At 40.4% G+C, this 22,519-nt stretch overlaps 1 protein-coding gene across 1 annotated transcript in view; it reads left to right on the top strand.

Annotated features, from left to right (window-relative positions):
• Positions 1 to 22,519, top strand: part of tweek (transmembrane protein KIAA1109 homolog tweek) — an 839,779-nt gene that overhangs the window by 384,033 nt on the left and 433,227 nt on the right. The window contains 2 exon segments of the mRNA XM_080283669.1: positions 11,448 to 11,553; positions 13,919 to 14,049. Of these exon segments, the coding sequence (XP_080139795.1) occupies positions 11,448 to 11,553; positions 13,919 to 14,049 (237 nt within the window).

Here is a 22,519-nt window from a genome sequence, read left to right as displayed (position 1 = left end):
AAGGATTTCTTGAAAATTAAAAATAATGGTTTACTTAACTCCTTTGCACATTCTCGTAATACCCAACATGAAATTTCATCAGGACCACTTGCTTTTCCTTTGTCTAATCTACTTAACTCCTCCTGTATTACTTTTTCTGCTATTTGTATATCTGGTAGTATGTGTGGACATGCATGTTCCACATAGTCCCTCTCAAAATTTTTTTCTTCTGTAAAAACTAATTGGAAATTCTTATTTAGTGCTTCACAAATATCTTTCTCTTGTGTATAAGTGATTCCCTCATCCATAAAGGATTGTATTATATCTTTTACTTTGGTTTTGCTTCTGATATAGCTGTAAAATAGCTTTGGTTGATCACTACTTTTATTTATTATATCCTCCTCAAACTGTTTTTGGGCTTCCCTCCTTATTCTTGTATAATCGTTTCTTGCCTGTTTGTAATTATTATACGCCCTTTCACTATTGTGTCTTCTGTATCTATTCCACAACAAATCTCTTCTTTCTTTTGATTTTTTACATTCTGTATTGAACCATTTCTGTACTTTCTTATCTGCTTCTTTGTGCTGTGGGATGTACTTCTGGACTCCTATTTCATAAAATTCACAGAATTTTTTATATACAGCATTTAAATCTTATCCTCTAAGCTCATTTTCCCAGTTAACTTCTAAGAAATACTTCTTTAGGTCTTGATAATTTCCCTTTTTATAGTTTAGGCTCTTTTTGTAACTGTCATTGCTGTTTACTATGTCATATGCTATCCTGAAGTTATAATTTAGTACTGCATGATCGCTTTTGCCGAGTGGAGGGTGATATATTAAGCTGTCAGTATCATTTTCTTGTCTAATAAATATTAGATCTAGCACTGAAGGTACATCAAGTCCTCTTTTTCTGGTGGTTTCCCTCACATGTTGCATTAGGAAAAACTCTTGCACGAGATCCAGGAGCTTTTGGTCCCAACAGCTTTCTTGGCTAATTATATCTAGAGTATTCCAATTTATATTTGTATTGAAATCCCCAGTTAGTATAATTCTTTCCGATTTCTCTTCCATTTTATATAGTAATGATCTATCTATCTATCTATCTATAGCCCGGCGCCCTAGTCCCGCAAAAGGTGGCCGCAGACAAAACGTCTCCAAGTCACTCTGTCACCCACCATTTGACTCCCCTCCCCCCAACTCACCCCCCCCTCCCTCATATACCTCTCAACTCCATCCCTCCACCTCATCCTCGGTCTACCTCTCCCTCTCCCTCCCTCCACCTCACCTACATACACCCTCTTAGTTAGTCTTTCATTCTCCATTCTCTCCACATGTCCAAACCACCTCAGTGTACTTCTCCTAATCTTTTCAACCATATCCACATCTACCCCACAACGTTCCTTCACTTCTTCATTCGTCAACCTGTCCCTCCACGTCACTCCACATGCTCCTCTCAAGTAACTCATTTCCACTGCTCTCACTCTTGACTTGTTCCCCTCTTGCAAGGTCCACGCCTCGCTTCCATACGTCAGGGTAGGGATCACAATACCATCATGCAGTGACTTCTTAACTTCCATACTCACCTCCCTATTTCTCATCACTGCTTTCATTGTACCAACAACCTTTCTTCCCTGCTGTACCCTTTCACGTACTTCATCCCCCACAGTTCCATCCTTACTCATCACACTACCCAAGTACTTGAATGCACTCACATTCTCCATATCCTCACCATCCAATCTCACTGCACACTCTGTGACTTCATTCCTCTCAAACACCATAACTTTACTTTTGTTTACATTAACTTTCAGCTTCCTCCTCCTACACACAGTCCCAAATTCATCCACCAAACCTTGCAACTCCCATTCATCTTCACTCAATAATACTGTATCATCAGTAAACAGCAACACCGGAAGCTTCCAAATCTCACCCTCATTCATTAGGGCCACCCCCACATCCACTGCCCTACCTTGCACCTCCTTTACAACCCCATCCATATATATATTAAACAGCCATGGAGACATCACACACCCCTGTTTCAGTCCCACATTGAGATCAAAGAACTCACTCAGCTCACCATCCACTCGCACCGTAGCCCTAGCTCCCTCGTACATACTCTTCACAGCACTCAACAATTTCCCCTCCACTCCATATATTCTCAATACCTTCCACATGCCTTGCCTATCTATTCTGTCATAAGCTTTCTCCAAGTCCATGAAGGCAGCATACACTTTCCTTCCCTTCTCTAGATACTTCTCCACTAAACATCTTAGAACAAATATCTGATCTACACACCCTTTTCCCTTCCTAAATCCCCCTTGTTCTTTTCCAACTAGCTCCTCTGTCATATGCCTAACCCTATCAATGAGTATTCTACCATATATTTTACCAGTCACACTAAGAAGGCAAATACCCCTATGGTTACCACATACTTCTCTCTCCCCTTTTCCTTTGGACAGAGGAACAATTATACCTGATTTCCAGTCCTCTGGAACCCTTCCCTCTTCCCAAGCCAATCTACACAACTTCCATATCCACTCCACAACAATCTCACCCCCATACCTAAGCATTTCACCACACACTCCATCAATTCCTGGGGCCTTTCCAAGCTTAATCTTCTTCATCGCTTCCACTACTTCCGACCTACTGATCTCTTCCTCCCTCCTCTCATCTCTTCTTCTCCCAGCCATTCCCCAACCACTTATACTCACACTGCTCTCACTCTCTACATTCAACAAATCCTCAAAGTGCTCCTTCCATCTCCTCAATTTCTCTCTCTTCTCCACTAACAATCTATTATTCCTATCTTTCACTCCCCTACTATTTCCCCTTTCACACTGCCTTACTTTCTTCACCTCCTTCCAAAACAATTTCTTACTCTCCCTCCATTTCACACTCAGATTCCTCCCAAACTCTTCATCCACTTTCTTCTTACTCTCCTTCACCTGTCTCTTAACCTCCCTTCTCCTGCTCACATATACCTCTCTCTTCTCTCTCTCATCTTCTCCCCTACCTCTACTCGCCAACCATTCACCATATGCCTTCTTCTTTTGTTCCACAGCTCGTTTCACCTCATCATTCCACCATGCTGTCCCTTGCACACCCTTGCATCTCCTCCTCACTCCACAAACCGCCTCACACGCTGCGCTTATCTCTTCCGTGAATATCTTACATACGTCTTCCACCCCTTCCATCTGCTCTAGCTCATACCTTCCCAATCTTTCTTCCACTATGCTCTTATACTTTGTCCTTTTCTCACTATATTGCAATTTCTCCACTCTTCTCACAGGAGCTGCTTCCTCCTGTCTTCCCCTTTGTCTCCTCAACCACTTTCTTTGCAGCTCTACCTTGGCCATCACCAAGTGATGGTCCGAGACTCCATTCCCCCACCCTCTCCACACCCTTGCATCCAACACTTGTCTTCTCATTCGCTCATCCACACACACGTAGTCTATCATTGCCTTTCGTTCAACAAGTTCACCATCCATCCTCCTCATTACTCTCCATGTATACTGGTGGATCATCTTATGACGAAAGTAGGTGTTGGCTATTGCCAACCCCTTACCAGCACAGATGTCCACCAAAGCACTACCATTCCCATCTACTTCAGCTGGCACACCCCACTGACCAACCACTCCATCCACTCGTACATTCCCAAACTCTGAATTGTACTCTCTGCCAGGTCCTCATATTTGTCTCTTTCCCATGTGTTTGATGTGGGTGGCATATACAAATTGGCTACAATTACTTTACCTTCAGATGTGTTGATCTCTACTGCAATCAGTTCTATTTGTGATGGTATATCTAGTTTTATTTCCTTGACTTTTAGATTTTTCTTAGTTAATATTATAATTCCTCCTCCTTTTTTTAAATTTCTGTCTCTTCTCCATATATTGTATTCCTCTAAGTTTAGTATGTCATTGGATATCCTTGGTGTTAATTTTGTTTCAGTTAGGCATATTATTTGTGGTTCATTTTCTCTGACATATTCATTCATCTCTAGTAATTTAGATACCATTCCATCCACATTTGAGTACATCAACTTTATCATCTTGTTTATATACATGTCATGACATGGTTCTACTACCTTCCTCCTTTTTATTCCATCCTGTTGGTGTACCACTTTCATATCTGCAATCCTATTACTTTGTAAAAAAATTTCTTCTTCTCCTCTTCTGATCTTCCCTCATTTTTTGTTTTTGCTTCCTCCCTTTTCTCTTTCAGTAATTCCAGTTCCTCTTGTGTTAGGCATCTTTTTATCCATACATTTTTGAACTCCTCTTTTTCCATAAGATTCTTTGCATTTTTTAGTATCTCTTCCACAGTGTTTACACTCTGGAAAGTCACGTTTAGAGATCTTGTCTTGCTTTTCTCGTATTTCCCTAACCTTTTGTGTTCCTCTGTGTCTTTCCTACAGATTTCCTCTGATACTTCTTTCAGTAAGCTCATTACATTTGCCATCTCCTTTTTGTCTCTTGTGATCTTGTTTTTTACTTCTTCCTCTTCTATACCAGTGATTCCTATAGATTTGTTTTTATCTACTGAACCTCTGACTAACTTTGGATTGTTTTGGATTATTCTTTTCACTTCCTTTTTAATGCTTTTTTCCTCCACCCTTGTTTCTAAGTCTTTCTTTACTTTCACCATTTCAGCATACGTGGTTTCCACATCATTTTTGTAGCTTTGCACAGCTTCATTCACCTGTGTTATCTTCTCCTCAATATCACTGCTCTGGTCTATAAGACTGCTTACTTGCCTAATTGTCTTTGTGTCATTTTTGAACTCTTCCATAACACTCTCGTGATTGACTACTGTACTTGCCATTTCACTCACTTTCTTCCTAAGTGTACTCAATTCCACTGTTAGTTCACTGATGGTTGTGTCTTTCTTATTGGCCTCCCTTCCTAGTTTTTCTATTTCTTCATTTTGCAAGTGCATCTGCTTCTTTATTTCATCAGTTTCATTTTTGAAAGCCATTTCTAGTTTGTGTACACGTTCAACCAGTCTATTGTGAGTCTCCACTTCAACCAGTTCTTGTTAGAAATCATCATTTTGCTTTTTACCTTTATCCCTTTTCTTTTCCAAATTTGCTTTACTAAAGTATGTATCCATTTTGCAATACTAAAAGAACAGAGTATGTACTTACAGAGTATGTACACTTTCCCCGTGTTGCTGTAGTCTAAACAAACCTCAGCTGACTCAGCGGATTTTTTCCTTTTGGTTCTCTTTTCGGTTTGAACAAGTCTTGTTTAAACTTATTATTTTTTTCCTTTTAATAATAAAAAATCATTTAGTCTAACCTGGTACAGAGCTTGACTCATACAAAAATACTAATTTAGGTAATGCCACTGGCCGTGTTGGTTCGGTATGGAGCGCCGATGTCAGATGTCTGCCTCGATTGACTCCCTGTGTGTGTGTGTGTGTGTGTGTGTGTTTGTGTGTTCTTACCTAATTGTTCTTACCTAATTGTATCTTTACAGGAATGAGTCAAGCTCGTACTGTCCCGTGTCTTAAACCATATTTATCGTACAGATCCTTATATTTGTGAATTGTTTTGGCACACACTATTTCATTCGGTAGTGCATTCCATTGATCAATTGCTCTGTTTGGGAAACTGAATTTCCTTACGTCTTTATCACCTCTCTTCTTATGCAGTTTTTTGCAGTGTCCTCTTGCTGATGCTTCTCCATATGTTAAGTAATCATGTATGTCTATTTTCTCCTTTCCTGATATGCATTTATATAGCATTATCATGTTACCTCTTTTCCTTCTCTCCTGTAGTGTTGGTAGATTCAGTTTATTTAGTCTTTCTTTGTAGCTTAGGTCCCTTAAGCTTGGTATCCATCTTGTAGCGGCCCTTTGAACTTTTTCAATCTTGTCTATATGCTTTTTGAGATGAGGACTCCAGACTACTGATGCATATTCCAGGGTTGGTCTAATGAATGATGTTATTATCCATCTTAGCATGTCTTCATTTATGTATGTGAATGCTATTCTCATATTTGCAAGCAGTGTATACATGTTCCGCACCTTCTCGCTGATGTGGTCAGCCGGAGATAGTCTGTTATTGATAATCACACCTAGGTCTTTCTCTCTTTCTGATGTGTATAGGGTTTTATTTCCTAACTTATAATCCCAATCAGGTCTTTTTCCACTTTTACCAAACTTGATTACATGACACTTGTCCACATTGAATTCCATTTGCCATGTACTACTCCATTCATGAAGTTTATTTAATTCTTCTTGTAGCTCTTTACAAGAGTCTGTGTTAGTAATTCTCCTTTGTATTTTTGCATCATCTGCAAACATATTCAGATAGCTCTCATTTCCAGTGTTACTGTTTATATCATTTATATACACTAAAAACATGATTGGTGCCAGCACTGAACCCTGTGGTACTCCACTAGTCACTTCTTTCCATGATGAGTAGTTTCCTCTTAATACTGTCCTCATTTCACTTTTTATGAGAAAGTCTTGCATCCAACAAAACAGTTTACCTCGAATTCCTCCTTGATGGTACAGTTTCCATAAAAATCTTTGGTGTGGTACTGTGTCAAAAGCTTTCTTGAAATCTAAATAGATACTGTCCACCCATCCTTCCCTTTCCTGTATTGTGTTTGTTACTCTGTCATAGTAGCTCAACAGATTAGTAACATATGATTTTCCTTTTCTGAAACCAAACTGTCTTTCTGTTATCATACTGTGTTCTTCTAGATGATTTACCCAAGCTTTTCTTATAAGTTTTTCTAATACCTTGCTTACAACACTGGTCAGTCATACTGGTCGGTAGTTGAGTGGATTTTGTCTATTTCCTTTCTTGAGTAAGGGGACAATATTTGCTTTTTTCCAAATATCAGGTAGTTTACCTTGACTCAAGGATTTCTTGAAAATTAAAAGTAATGGTTTACTTAATTCCTTTGCACATTCTCATAATACCCAACATAAAATTTCATCAGGACCACTTGCTTTTCCTCTGTCTAATCTACTTAACTCCTCCTATATTACTTTTCTGCTATTTGTATATCTGGTAGTATGTGTGGACATGCTTGTTCCACATAGTCCCTCTCAAAATTTTTTTCTTCTGTAAAAACTGGAAATTCTTATTTAGTGCTTCACAAATATCTTTCTCTTGTGTATAAGTGATTCCCTCATCCGTAATGGATTGTATTATATTTTTTACTTTGGTTTTGCTTCTGATATAGCTGTAAAACAGCTTTGGTTGATCACTACTTTTATTTATTATATCCTCCTCAAACTGTTTTTGGGCTTCCCTCCTTATTCTTGTATAATCGTTTCTTGCCTGTTTGTAATTATTATACGCCCTTTCACTATTGTGTCTTCTGTATCTATTCCACAACAAATCTCTTCTTTCTTTTGATTTTTTACATTCTGTATTGAACCATTTCTATATTTTCTTATCTGCTTCTTTGTGCTGTGGGATGTACTTCTGGACTCCTATTTCATAAAATTCACGGAATTTTTTATATACAGCATTTAAATCTTGTCCTCTAAGCTCATTTTCCCAATCAACTTCTAAGAAATACTTCTTTAGGTCTTGATAATTTCCCTTTTTATTGTTTTAAGCTCTTTTTGTAACTGTCATTGCTGTTTACTATGTCATGTGCTATCCTGAAGTTATAATTTAGTACTGCATGATCGCTTTTGCCGAGTGGAGGGTGATATATTAAACTGTCAGTATCATTTTCTTGCCTAGTAAATATTAGTTCTAGCACTGAAGGTACATTAAGTCCTCTTTTTCTGGTGGTTTCCCTCACATGTTGCGTTAGGAAAAACTCTTGTACTAGATCCGGGAGCTTTTGGTCCCAACAGCTTTCTTGGCTAATCATATCTAGAGTATTCCAATTTATATTTGCATTGAAATCCCCAGTTAGTATAATTCTTTCCGATTTCTCTTCCATTTTATGTAGTAATGATCTTATACTTTGAATTGTACTCTCTGCCGGGTCCTCATATTCGTCTCTTTCCCATGTGTTTGATCTGGGTGGCATGTACAAATTGGCTACAATTACTTTACCTTCAGATGTGTTGATCTCTACTGCAATCAGTTCTACTTGTGATGGTATATCTAGTTTTATTTCCTTGACTTAGATTTTTCTTGGTTAATATTATAATTCCTCCTCCTTTTTTTAAATTTCTGTCTCTTCTCCATATATTGTATTCCTCTAAGTTTAGTATGTCATTGGATATCCTTGGTGTTAATTTTGTTTCAGTTAGGCATATTATTTGTGGTTCATTTTCTCTGACGTAATCATTCCTCTCTAGTAATTTTGAGACCATTCCATCCACATTTGAGTACATCAACTTTATCATTTTGTTTATATACTTGTCATGACATGGTTGTACTACCTTCCTCCTTTTTCTTCCATCCTGTTTGTGTACCACTTTCATACCTGCAATCCTATTACTTTGTAAAAAAATTTCTTCTTCTCTTCTGATCTTCCCTCATTTTTTGTTTTTGCTTCCTCCCTTTTCTCTTTCAGTTATTCCAGTTCCTCTTGTGTTAGGCATCTTTTTATCCATACATTTTTGAACTCCTCTTTTTCCATAAGATTCTTTGCATTTTTTAGTATCTCTTCCACAGTGTTTACACTCTGGAAAGTCACCTTTAGAGGTGTGTGTGTGTGTGTGTGTGTGTGTGTGTGTGTATATATACATGTGTTTATGAGCCTAAAAATGGCATAGTATTTGAATTTTTAACCTGTGCCCACACTTTGATATCAAATATTCATCCTCATCCAATCCTGTGTTACTCCATGAGAAGCGTAGGAGCCCGGGGCTAGGCAAGGTGGTCGTGACATTTAAGATGAGACTGGCCAGCCTCACTCATCCATGGGTGGCATTTCGTGAGCAATAAACCTCAAGCACGCCTTGGATATAGACCTGCACAGGCTCAGTCGGATAGGAACGCCTTAATTGCCCGACCTCCAGGCACCATAATTTGGTTATATGGTTACCACCCAGCATAGTACATGGTTTCCTGGTGTACAGGAAACTATTTGGCTTGCCATTCAGTGTAGAGTCACCCATAGGCAGAAGGAAGAGGAAAGAATTAAGGAAAGAAAGACAGAAGAAGGAGTGTAAAGTCCCCCATAGGCAGAAGGAAGAGGAAAGAATGAAGTAAAGACAGAGGAGGAAGGAAAGACAGAAGAGAGGAAAGGGTAGTCACCTGAGGGCAGCACTACATTGAGTAAGTGGATGGTGAGTGCCCCCACCTACCACTTATATTAAATATTTGTAGTGTTTAAATCACGTACAGTTAGAATCACATAAGTTAAATTCGCGTACGTTGGGACATGACTGTATCATTTGTTAGAAATTTTGGATGAGTGGCCCTGTACCAATAGAGTGGAAAAAGTTTGTGATTGTGCCCTTGACCCCCACCACGTTAATTCTTATAAACCCGATTACCTTCCTTGAGTCATTTTTTCAGACTTTTTACTTTAATATTAAGTTGAATTTTTGTCATCAGATCAATTGTCTCAGAGCTTGAACTCTTCATCACCCTCATCTTTTTGTAATTTATGCCTCTTGGGTGGGTGTGAGGGTGGTGATAAGGGTCAAATTTTACACGTTGCCCTCATCCGATTTTCGACTTTTCGTTAACATTTTCTAGTAGACCTGGTCATTCTAAGAATCTTTTCTTCTGTGGCATTTCTCTCGCAAATTGATAATAAACGAGTTACACGCGACTTCCGCCAATCACAATCGCAGATAGGTGGTATTATTTCGTGCTTACACCCAACTCACTGACAACAAAAGTGGCTAACTCACCTTATAATTTACGCAATTCTAAGCATTTTTTCTTCTATGACACTTCCGTCTTAAATCAACCGTTGATGAGTTATGCAATTTATTACACTTATTATTTTCTATAGGAGAGTTCGTTGGTGCATGTTATGTGTGTGGGTGGATAAAGCTCATGCGTAGCACATGAATCAGCCAATCACAAAGTAGAATTTCAAATGCCCCATGCTAGGGCTCGCAAGATTTGAAAGTCAGTTCGTCTCCAACCATAGACTGGGAAGCCTGCAAAATTTATTACTTCACTACTATTTCACAGTTCTACCAGCAAGAAGATAAAACTGTTGCCTTTGTGCGATCACATAGTGTTTTACCTTCAACAGGAACAAAGTACCCAAATCAAGGCAAAAGTCTCATTTTACGTGAGGATCAGTCGTGTTGCACTGTCGCCAGTCACCAGTTGCCGTTACAGCTACAGACGACTCTTCAGATGCAGACGAGGAACTGTAAACTGCTAGGTAAATGCATTATTTCTTATTTACACCCGGTTAGGTTAGGTTAGATGAGGTTTGGTTAATGTCATGGAGGGTCTGGGGGGCGAAGCCCCCCAGTTAGGAAGCACGGCCAGGGTTGGGGGGTCTGGGGGGCGAAGCCCCCCAGTTAGGAAACACGAACTCCCTAAGAAGCTTAAAATTATTTTCTTCCGAAGCATTTTAGTGTTTTTCGTTTGATTTTGATAACAGTTCCAGTAGGAAATCACTCGCTTCTGCGTTTTTCCCCCACCCAAGACCCCGGTTTCCCACATGTCCCCCAGTATTCTTGGGGGGAGGGGGAAGAACCGCAAAAAAATAAGTTTCACGTAATAATAGGCATCCAACCTGAGTGTTTTCTGTTGTTTTTGGTGTGATTTTTGTTGATTTGGACCGGTCCTTTCCACCGGAAGTCGCTAGTGGCGTTCAACAAAAACTAGCGACTTGCGATAGAAACGGTCAAAATCGATCGAATCACACCATAAACAACAGGAAACACTCTGGTTGGATGAAAAAATCGGATGAGGGTAACGTGTAAAAATGAGGAGTACGTGTAGTGTTTGGTCTTCCGGGACAAACTTTCAAACGTGAGCGGGTGAGCGGACAGAACGTGCGCTCGTCTGTGATTGTGATTGGTGGAAGTAAATCGCGTGTAACTCGTTTATTATCAATTTGCGAGAGAAATGTCATAGAAGAAAAGATTCTTAGAATGACCAGTTCTACTAGAAAATGTTAACGAAAATTCGAAAATCGGATGAGGGCAACGTGTAAAAATTGACCGTGATAAGTCCCCAGCACAGTGGGAGGCAGACGGGCATGAATCCTCCATTGCTGGGCTAGAAATGAGAACTGAATTACAAAAAATGTGGTATTTGGCAACTGCGGTATAGCAGGGTTTGGCAACAGCTCTGATAGTAAACAGGGAGACTCAGCGTTCCCATGGAAACCATTGACGCCTCCTCATGCTTGAATAAATTTATGGCACTGAGACCCATCGCCTCTTATGAGGTGATCAGCACGGCCAGGGGTAGCCTGCATAACGCCTCATATGAGGCAGTGAGTGCGGTGGAGATTAAAAAACTAAGGCAATTGAAGAAAATGCAAAAATTATCTTGGTGTAAGTCTGTTCAGTGTTGTAGGAAAGGTATAATGACATTTTCCTCCCTCCTCCTGTCCACAGCCAAGTGACACTCATCTGCCTTCGTCAGCCAGCATCCAGTTACCTCAGGTGCATGTGGAGGCTGAACTGATACAGGATGATTCTGCCCACACTGACCCACATGCAGGTACTCAACTTGGACACACTCACCCCATGCATGCTTTTGCATTTACAGTTACGAGTACAGTATTGTTTAACGATTTGGCCATGCATGCATGTGTAAGCCTTTATTCACCAACTAATGGCAGTTCACTGTGTTGCAGTACCAGTTACTGTACAATCCCAGCACCAGTGCTGTGCCCCTAACAAATCACATTAGGAGAAACATTTATAGATGGTTTGGCCATATGGAGAGAATGAAGAATTAGAGATAGACTAGGAGAGTGTATGTGAGTGAGGTGAAGGAAGGAGAGGAGAGGGGAGAAGAAGGATTGAGGTCGGGATGATGAGGTGGAGAGGTACACGAGAGAGGGGATGTGAGTTTGATAGGGGGCAGCCTGATGGTGAAAGACAGGATGACATGGAGGCAGAATTAAAGCATTTGGTGATGGAGCGATAGATCATTTGTTATGGTAATAAGAACAGAAATAGACTTCCATGGGAGATGTTGCATGATGATGATTTGGTGTTGATTGCAGAGAATGAAAGGGAGGCAGAGGAAAGATTTAGGAAATGGAGAGATGGTATGGGACGCAAGGGGATAATAGTAAATGCAGATAAAAACAAAAGTGATGGTATCTAGGGCTGGTGACGGTACTGTCAAAGAAGTGGGAGAGTGGCCATGTGCGATTTGCCGCAAGGGTGTGGGAAGTAATTCCATCTTGTGCAGTGTCTGTGATAAGTGAGTGCACAAAAAATGTAGTGATGTTAGAGGTAGACTGTGAGATAATGCTGATTTCGTGTGTGCAATGTGTCGGGGAGAGCATGTGGATATTGCCAGGCATGGAAGGATTGAACTTGCTGGTGAGTCTCTTGAGTGTGTGGAAGAATTTTGTTATTTGGGGACATGTTATGTGCTGGAGGTGGGGCTGGAGCTAGCTCTGTGGCTAGATTGAGGAGTGGTTGGAAGAAGTTCAGGGAGCTGTTGCTTCTGACATTGAGAGGGCCCTTCCTCCATACCAAGGATTCTTTGTATGCAGCATGTGTTAGGAGTGTAATGTTGTATGGTAGTGAGACCTGGGCAGTAAAGGAAGAAGATATTAGCAGGCTCATACATACAGAAATGACAGTGATTAGGTGGATATGCACTGTGTCCCTGAGTGCAAGGCCTGGGGGGGGGCTAGGTTTACGATGGTAGAGTTGAGGTGTAGGGTGGGACTGGAGCTGTGTAGGGTGGGACTGGAGCTCATTAGCATTGTGATGAGGAGAGGTAGATTGGGATGGTTTTTGGCATGTGTAGAGGATGGGGGATGATAATTGGGTACATAAAGTGAAAAGTGTTAATGTTAGAGTTAGGGTTGCAAGAGTTAGACTAAAAAGACCTGGGACAAGGTCATTGAGTGTGACCTCGGGGATAAGGGACTGAGTAGGAAAGCTGCCGAAGATCGAGCAGCCTGGAGAGCCGCCATTAGGTGACCATGGCTGATGCATGCAAGCATGTTGGAGCTTCAGAAATGAAACAAAATGAAATGAATCAGATATAGACTTTATTTATTCATAGTTTCTTGTTTGAGACTTGTTTCACTTGTCATAGAGAAACCTATTATTGTTGAATGTAATTTTCATAGCTGGTCCTAGATTTTTTGTTATTAGTGAAAAAAATTGTGGTACAGTATTAGCAATTGGACACAGAAATATGATGGTACAGAATGCAGAATTTAACATTCCATGTGGCAAATATACTGTATATTATACATTAGTCCTTACATCTGTAGAGCAAGTCTCAATATAAGCAGCTTCCCCCAACTCACCAGTAGATCCAGGTTGACTACAGAACTTTGACTTAAAGCTTCAACACCACCTATAAAGTTGATTTGCCAGTTTCCCCCAATATCCAGTACTGTTTGTATGAAGAAAGTTGTACATACATACATACATCATCTAATCTTGTGTTGCCCAGTGAGGAGCATAGGAGCCCAGGGCTAGGCAAGTTGGTCCTGACATTTAAGATGAGAGTGACCAACCTCACTCATCCCTGAGTGGCATTACATGAGCAGTAAACCTCAGCCACCCCTTAGGCACATGCAAGACTTGAAATGAGACCTGCCTCTGTACTGTACTCATTTTCATTATACTGCAGCATTTAGGTGGACTGAGGCACCAGTTGGGATGAAGGTCGTGTATTGTCACAATCAGAAGTTCATTTATATTTCCCTCCTTACTGAGATGATGGAAGGTTGATGTAATGTTTCGTGATAGCAGCTTAAAGCACACAAAAAGGGATTATGATAAGGTATTCTCTGGCACTTGGGGAGGAATAAGGATGAAGTTCATGGTGGCATTGATGATGATAATAGTGGCATTTGTGATTATAATTCCTGCCTTGCCCTCAGCTGCCACAGATGGTATGGTGCTTCGAGAGGGTAACTACCTGAGTTCTGTAGCTGAGATTGGGGCACTGGAACACAGCCTCACCACGGACCTACTCAACCACCTTGTCTTTGTCCAGAAGGTTTTCATGAAGGTTCGTAAGTGTGGCTTTATTAATTGTAGAAAAATGGTTGATGAGACTGGGCAATTTGAGAGGAGCGTGTGGGATTACATGGAGAGACAGAGAGGCAAGTGAGGAAGTTTGGGTCATGCTGTTGCACTGGATGTGCAAGAAAGAAGATGTACCCTGAGATGGTTTGAGTATGTGGAGAAATTGGAGAGGTGGAGCTTGACTGTCTTAAGTGTATGTGAGTGACATGGAGGGGGGAGTGGAAATGGGAGGCCAAGGATGAGGTGAAAAGTGTATGTGAGTGATGTGGAGGGGGGAGTGGAAATGGAAGGCCAAGGATGAGGTGAGGAGGTATTGAATGGAGGTTAGTGTTAGTTGGAGGGCGGGCAGCCTGATGGTGGACAGGGTGACTGTGGGAGTTTATTTGTAGTCCCTCATTTCACAAGGTTGATGTATCCCCCAAAAGTGCCCTGCAAATGAAATCCATGCAAAATCAGACCTAGAGACTTTTCCTTTTTTAATAGAGGGAAAGAAAATTTTAAGCATTTCCATAAGACCCTATTTGACCCCCCCATTTGTTTTTTCAAAGACATAAATTGATTGATGACGTAATGATTAATGACGTAATACTAATCAGTAAACATAATATTGTGATATTATGTGACAGGTAAATGCTGTTTTTCACCTATTGTGATAGGTGATACTGTAATGTACAGTAATAATAATAATAATAATAATAATCTGGCCTTTTGTTTCTCAAAAGCGCCAGTTCTTCCTTTTGGGAATTCACTAGCGCTCGTTATTTTTACAATTACAAGAATTGTAACATTTCTTGTATATAATACAAGCTACATCATATATACATGAAAGTGGCAAAAATTAAACCCTATAATCATCTGTCATAGTACCTCTCTCCCGGTCGTAGCATTTTGAAAAAAGAAAGGCTTTCAGCTGTCTCTTAAAGGATTCAACAGTAGAGAGTTGTCTTATGGACAATGGCAATCTGTTTTATAATCTAGGGGCTCTATATGCAAAAGAACGATCAGAGAAAGATGACTGGTGAATGGCTCCTGGCTCATCAAGACGCAAGGAATCATCTTCACTGCGTAACATCACACCCGGGCGTGTTGATGGGAGTTTTAACAATTCAGCAAGATACTTCGGTTCACCAAACTTAAGAACCTTGAATGTAATAAGACACAGTTTAAATTCAATTCTAGCCTTTACTGGTAACCAATGCAACTCAATCAGAAACAGGGTAGTTGAGGTTCTCGGGGGGAGACCAAAGATAAGCCATGCCGCCCTGTTCAACACAGACTGAACTTTTGTTAGTACAGTATATTATTTGGAAGACCAACCCACAGTGAATTACAATAATCAACACGAGACAAGACCACTGCATGGACCAATGTTAGGAGGCACTGTCTATTCAGGAATCTTCTCACAGAATACAGATTTCTGATATGCAAGTTACACCCTCTTACAACCTGATTAATGTGTTCTTTGTAATTTAACTTAGAATTAAAATAAACACCCAAATTTCGAACAGAACTGACTGGATGCAGCTGTGACACGCCAATGTTCAAAGCCAGGGCATTGTCAGTGTCATCACCCCTTCTGTTTCCTCTGATGATGATGATCTCAGTTTTACCGTCATTCGGCTTCAGTTTCCTCTTAGCCATCCAAATCTTAATATCAGACATTAGAGATTCAAACTTTATCTTAGTATCGTTGATATCTGACATCTTAACATAGAGCTGGGTGTCATCAGCATAAAAATGATAGGACACATCATGAGCATCAAGTAGAGACGATAAACTACTTGTGTAGATAGTAAATAGAATTGGACCCAAAACTGATCCTTGAGGGACTCCAAATAGAAGAGTTGCAGAGTCAGAGCTAGCGTAATCAACAACCACTCTCTGAGATCTGTCCGACAGATACGACTTAAGGAGCAAAAGGGCACTATCACGAATGCCATAAAAATACAGATCATCCAACAATAGTTTATGATCTACTGTATCAAAAGCTGCAGACAGATCCAAAAGAACTAGGAGAGAGGACATTCCACTACAAGTGTTTGCCACCAAGTCGCTCTGAATCCTTGTTAGTGCAGTTTCAGTCGAATGGTATTTTCTGTATGCTGATTGAACAACAGGAACAACTCTGTTGTGTTCCAGTAGTGGTAAGAGTTGGTCAAGTATGGCCCACTCAATAATCTTGGATAAAAAAGACAGGTTAGAGACAGGACGATAATTTGTCATGCTCTCGACATCAAGGCCAGGTTTCTTAATTAGGGGCCTAAGCAAAGCACGTTTCTCAGACTGCACAAAATTACTTTCTAAGAAGCATCTATTTATTATGTTGCAGATGAAGTCTGCAGCATGCTCATATACATCAGGCAGTCGTGACATGTTACATGGATCGAGTTAGCAAAATGTTTTATTAAGTTCTCTGATGTAACATTTGACTTTGTTTACATCCAGTGGATGAAATGTTGAAAGCAAATGATCCCCGGTGCACCGTGGCTGGAAGTCAACTGAGTACAATTCACTAGGAGAACTGCTGTCTAAATCACTTCTTATGCGAGATATCTTACTTGTAAAAAATGAAGCAAAATCAGAAGCCAATTGGGCATCAGATAAAGAAGTTGGTTTAACAATTACATTCCTCCGACCAACCAAATTGTTCACAACTGCAGACAATTTTTTTTGATCACCACCACATGAATCAACTTTATTTTGATAATACCTAGCCTTTTGGGCTTTTACAGTGTGAACGACTGCTCTTCTCGCAAAAACATAACGCAAACGAGTTACTTCGGTCCGCTGCAAGGGCCACTCACGTTCTGCCCTTCTACGTTGTCTACGCAAAGAATTAATGGATGGACCATACCACGGAGAATTATCATGCACAGTGATTGTTTTTACTACCTCAGGACAATAATGGTCAAAAATTGACATGAGCTCGTTGTTGTAAATATCAACCAATTCACCAGAAGAAAGACTTGAAGAATCGATGGAGTTTAAACGTTGATCATTTTCAAAACACATCAACTGGCGGTCAACATTGTTGTAATTTCTGAACCTGATGACCTTCCTATATGAAGGGGATTTCGGGACATCAAAACTAAGAGTGATCAGAGCATGGTCAGAGATGAGGGGGTCAAATGAGTCAACCTCCACATCTGATACGCGCCTGCAACCAACAGGGGACAAGATCAAGTCAAGGACATGTCCTGAGACATGAGTTGGATTACTCACATGATTGAAAAAATTGTTCTGGGTGATCAACTCAAGGAATTCTGAAGAAAATGGTTTTGACTCTGGACTGTCAACCCAATAATTGAAATCGCCACAAACAAGAAGTCCTCCAGGTCTAAGAGAAAACCCTTCAAGAAACTGCCCAAACTCCTCCATAAAACCCCGATCTCTGCCCGGATGACCTGGTCGATAGACAATTGCAATTCTAATGGTATTCTGATGGAAATTTATTAATACTTCCATAAATTCAAATGATGATGGGGTCAGGGCTGAGTCAATGAGAGAAACGTTTGCAAGTGCTGCAGAGTAGATGAGTGCTACGCCTCCTCCTGGATAGTCAGCAGCAGGCCTGGTAATACTAATAATAGAATGTGTCTTAGGCAAGGCATTACGAATAATATCGATATCAGACTCATACAACCAGGTTTCAGTCAAGCACAATATGTCAAGCTCGTGCTGATTTAGGGATTCATTAATATAGTCTATCTTATTACGGATGGAATGAATATTTAAAAGACCCATCCTTAACTGGTTCAAGAGGGACGTAGTCAGTTTTTTGAATGGTCAAAATTGGTGTTTTCAATCAATCTATTCCTATGAGAAATCATAATTGGACATTCTCTACTTGAAGCAAAATGGGCAACTGACTGTGACTTTGAATTAGCATCTTGATGTCTTAAAGAGGAGCAGTTGATGCATTTGGGAGAATTTCTGTTACTACAGTCCTTAGATTTATGGGCTCCAGCACAAAAGACACATTTAGGTTCATCACTTTTCCTAGAACATCTCTCAAATGTATGACCAAAGCCTTGACAGTGATGACACTGTGTAACCCAGAATCTATCGAAAGTGCGGCATCTTGTAAGATCCACATAGATGTAATTGCCCTGTTCTACAATGGAGGATCTCACCTCTGGCGACATCTTCAAGACAGCAGTTTTAGTGTCATTCCTTGTCCTTGTGAAGAGAAGGTTGAGGGTACAACCTCGATCAACGAGCATCTTAATTTTATTGTTTTTTCTCAGAATATTTGGGATGATGTCAGAGTCATCCAAGGAAGAGGAAAGGCCTGTCACGGTCATTTTAGGCAACATTTTCTTTGGCTCTGATATGCAAAAAGTGCCCTCAGAGCCAAAATGATCAGTCAGCACCCCAGTTGCTTCCCCCTTGGCCTCAGCCGACGGAAACTTCATTACCAGCCCACCAGCCTTGGTCTTAAGGCAGCTGTCAACCGGTACCGAGTTAAGTGCGCCTCTGATGTCTTCTGGTCCCATCTGATTTGTCAGGGCACTAGCGCCACTCTCTGGTTTCACAATCAGTACATGCTGACTATGAATGGCTTTTTTCTGGCCATGAGCACTGATTTCAATCACGCCCCCAGGCAGATCCTTCCCTCCCCCCACGAGAGACCCACGAACAGCATCCGCAAATGACTTGGCCTGATCTTGTGTGACCGCCATAGGTGATGAGACCTTGGTCTCTAGTGCCTCCAGTCTATTTGATACGTCTCTGATTGCTTGAAAGATTGGCCCAATGACTTTATCTTCATACTCCTTCTTGGTACTACTTCCTCCACCAGCCAAGACCTCGTCTGCTGGTGCAACACACTGGCTACACAGCCAGCGAAAGTCCAGCTGGTGGCTCCTCTTCATGAATGGATAGTCGCCTGCATCCAAATTTTCACAAGCTATATGAATCCACTCGCTGCAGTAGGCGCACTTCAGTGCTTGTGCACTTTTTGCTACAGACCTACTGCAGCGAGGGCACTGGTGTTGTTTGCTCATGATAAGGGAGAACAAAAAAAACAAAATGACAACAACAGCAAAACGTATATACAATACTACCCGGGAAAAACCCGGGCAGCGCCGCCCCCGTTTGTGTCGCCCTAATTTAGGAGGAAAAAAGAAAACCGAAGGAAAAAAAGCACAAAAAACAGAAATGGAAAAAAAAAAAAAAAACAGGGTGTCTACGAGGTCACCACGAGCAGGTGGGGTACGACTTGACTACCCTTCTAGGAAAGGTAACCCAAACTGAGGTGCTGCAGAAGTGCTGAGATGGTATTGAAACTTTTCCCAATTTCGAGCTTTACAGCAGCAACAAATACGTCACTTAGGCAAGACCTCATTGGTTACGATACTGCCACTTCGCAAAACTATATGCCTATGCATACTAGCACTGAATCTCACAGGGTTCTTGATATTCATTCATTCATCATTAAATCTTAAGTTGCCCCATGCGGAGCTTAGGAGCCCGGGGCTAGGCAAGTTGGTCCTGACATTTAAGATGAGCATGACCAGCCTCACTCATCCCTGAGTGGCATTATGTGAGCAATAAACCCCAACTGAAATGATCGAATGACAAAATGATCTGATCTTGAATTTGGCTCTCTCATGTATTTTGTTTTTCTCTTGGAAGGAACAGTTTTTGTGGGCTCATAGCCTTTGGTTCCTTCTTCCTAGCATAAGAAAAATAAATAAATAAGACCATCCCTTGGATATAAACTTTCACCGTCTGAATCCGATTGGAGCTCGGTAATTACCCATAAACCACTAGGCACCATAATTTGGTTATATGGTTACCACCCAGCGTAGTAAATGGTTTCCTGGTGTACAGGAAACCTTTTGGCTTGTCACTCAGTGTAGAGTCACCTACAGGCAGAAGGAAAAGGAAAGATGATTTTGGAAACTTTTCCATGTACAGTATTTTCATATAGTTCTTATGACATACAAGTAAATGTCTGCACCAGTGACTGTCTGGTGATTTGTTTTTTATGCCTCACAAAGTGAATTTCTGTAGAGTATATGAGATCCACACAAAACAAGGTATCACTTTATGTGAGTGTGAAGGAATAGGTTGGAGGAGCACTGTACTGAATGTGAATGAAGGTAATGTGAGTTGAAGTGATGGCAGCCTGATGGCAGTGGATTGGGTTACACAGAGGAGATTTTTTCATGGCCATTCCCTCCAGGATTAAGATGTCTGCCTTTACAGTAGATTATTATCATTTTTTTTTTTTTTTTTTACCTTCACCAAGGAGGTTATGCTTTTGCAGGCATTGGTCTGTCTGTTAGCAGGGTTACTCAAAAAGTTATGAACAGATTTTGCTGATATTTTTTTGAGGGGTAGGGTATAGCCCAAGATACAATCCATTAGATTTTTGTGGTGATCCAGATCCAGCAATGTATATCTTGTTTGTTTGTCCACACGATATCTCCAACAGTTCTCATTGAGTTTCTATGAAATTTTGTGGAAGGGTTGGCCTTGGGCCAAGAAATAATTGCTTAAATTTGGGGGCAGATCTGGATCTGAATCTGGATCCAGCAGTGGCGATGGATGAGGTATGCACTTTCTGAGTGCTTTGTAGTTTTCTTTAACCCATTAACTGCTCTATACAGCCTTGGCCGTTCCGAGTGTGACTGCTCAATACAGCCCTGGCTACACAGGTGAATTTTGCATATAGTACCATGGTGACCAAGGCCAACCCATGCAAGCATGTTTTAGCCCTCAAACCGAAATCGAAAAAGAAGATGAAAACCATACATTCCAATAGGGAATTAGACACTTCGATGTTTGTCCATGGCTTTATCAAGGTAAATATTGAGCTAATATTTCGTTACTACAGTAAAAGTCCCATTATTCGGCATCTATGGGACCAGGATGATGCCGAGATGTTGGATTTACCGAATAATCAAAAACCTACCCACTCAGTACCTTAAATATATTGGTGAACACTGTCATCACCACTTATGGTATTACAACTGTTTGGAGAGAGTATACTGTACAATACTGCAATCAGTACAGTACTGTACCTGAATCTGAAATATATATATATATATATATAAATTAGTGAACATATACAAGTGTAATGACACAGTAGGCATACAAGTCAGATAACACTTCCTGGATGGCCGAAATGATACATAATATTACCTACCAGCTCAGTACATCACTTGTATTCGTGAACTCATCACTACTTATGTTATTACAAATATGTTTGGAGTGAGTGCTGTATACAGTATTTTTTCCAAACACAAAATAAAATAGTCTGAAAATTGCATAAAATAAAGTGAAGGAATATGAATTGGTAAGGTTTTTCTGATGAAAGTTAATCGTACATTTAGCATTCATTCTTTCCTTCGTTTTTTTTTGTTTACATGTGAAAGGGAGAGTATTGATGGAAACAGTAATGTATTCCATTAACCCCTTAATAACCTCCGGCATTGAACAACGCATTACAGTAAAAAACTGTGAACAATTATGGGAAGGGAACGAAGGTCACTGCATGTTTACACGACTCTACGATACGATTCCAAGCAGTCAGAGGGTCAGTTAATCTCAGATGTTTTTGCCCATTTGGTAAATGCACAGTAACTTTGTAACTTCACCCATGAATCATAGCATGGGTTTAGGAAACTAAATAACACATTGTTAGGTGCGCCAGATGATTATCTTCACATCTTTAAGGAAATGGAAGAAATTTAATCCCTCTGAGTACGTAGAGTAAGTTTCATCCATTCTTCTATCAATTTGTTTTTCTCAAAGACGTGAAAATAATCGTCTGGCTCACCTAGCAATGTTATTTAGCTTTCCAAACCCATGCTATGATTCGCTATGAGTCACGGAAAAACTTATAAAGTTACGGGGCATTTACCAAATGGGCGAAAACATCTGAGATTAATCGACTGCCTGACTGCTTGGAATCTTAGCATAGAGTCGTGTAAACGTACCAGTGACCTTCATTCTCTCCCCATAATTGTTCAATTTTCTTTATAGCTCACACTGACTTGATATCACTGACATTGGTACTGTAAAGGGTTGTTCAGTGCCGGAGGTTATTAAGGGGTTAATGGGATATATTACTGTTTGCATCAGTACTCTCTTTCACATTAAACACAAAAACGAACAAAAGAATGAGCGCTTAATGTATGTTTAACTTTCATCAGAGAGACCTTAGCAGTTCATATTCCTTCAGTTTATTTTTAAGTATTTTTCTGACTTTAGGTTAGGTTAGGTATGGTTAAATTATTAGGTACAGTTAAACTCGGTTAAGTTAGGTTCAGTTAAACAGGACAGTCCCTTCCACCATTATGCTGAGGAATAAAAATACTAGAGCTGTCACAGCCGTACAGCTAAAAACAATGGGGAAACTAATTTAACAAGCACCATTATTTATGGGTAATGCATTACGGTATCAGTGGTTCATGGGCTACGCAATTACCAGTAATGACACT

This window comes from Coenobita brevimanus, chromosome 98 (assembly GCF_032717465.1).
Source record: "Coenobita brevimanus isolate Jiangsu-jjx chromosome 98, ASM3271746v2, whole genome shotgun sequence".
Classification (NCBI taxonomy): Eukaryota; Metazoa; Arthropoda; class Malacostraca; order Decapoda; family Coenobitidae; genus Coenobita; species Coenobita brevimanus.
Note: the sequence above shows the minus strand (reverse complement) of the source record. Positions and strands in the feature narration are given on the sequence as shown.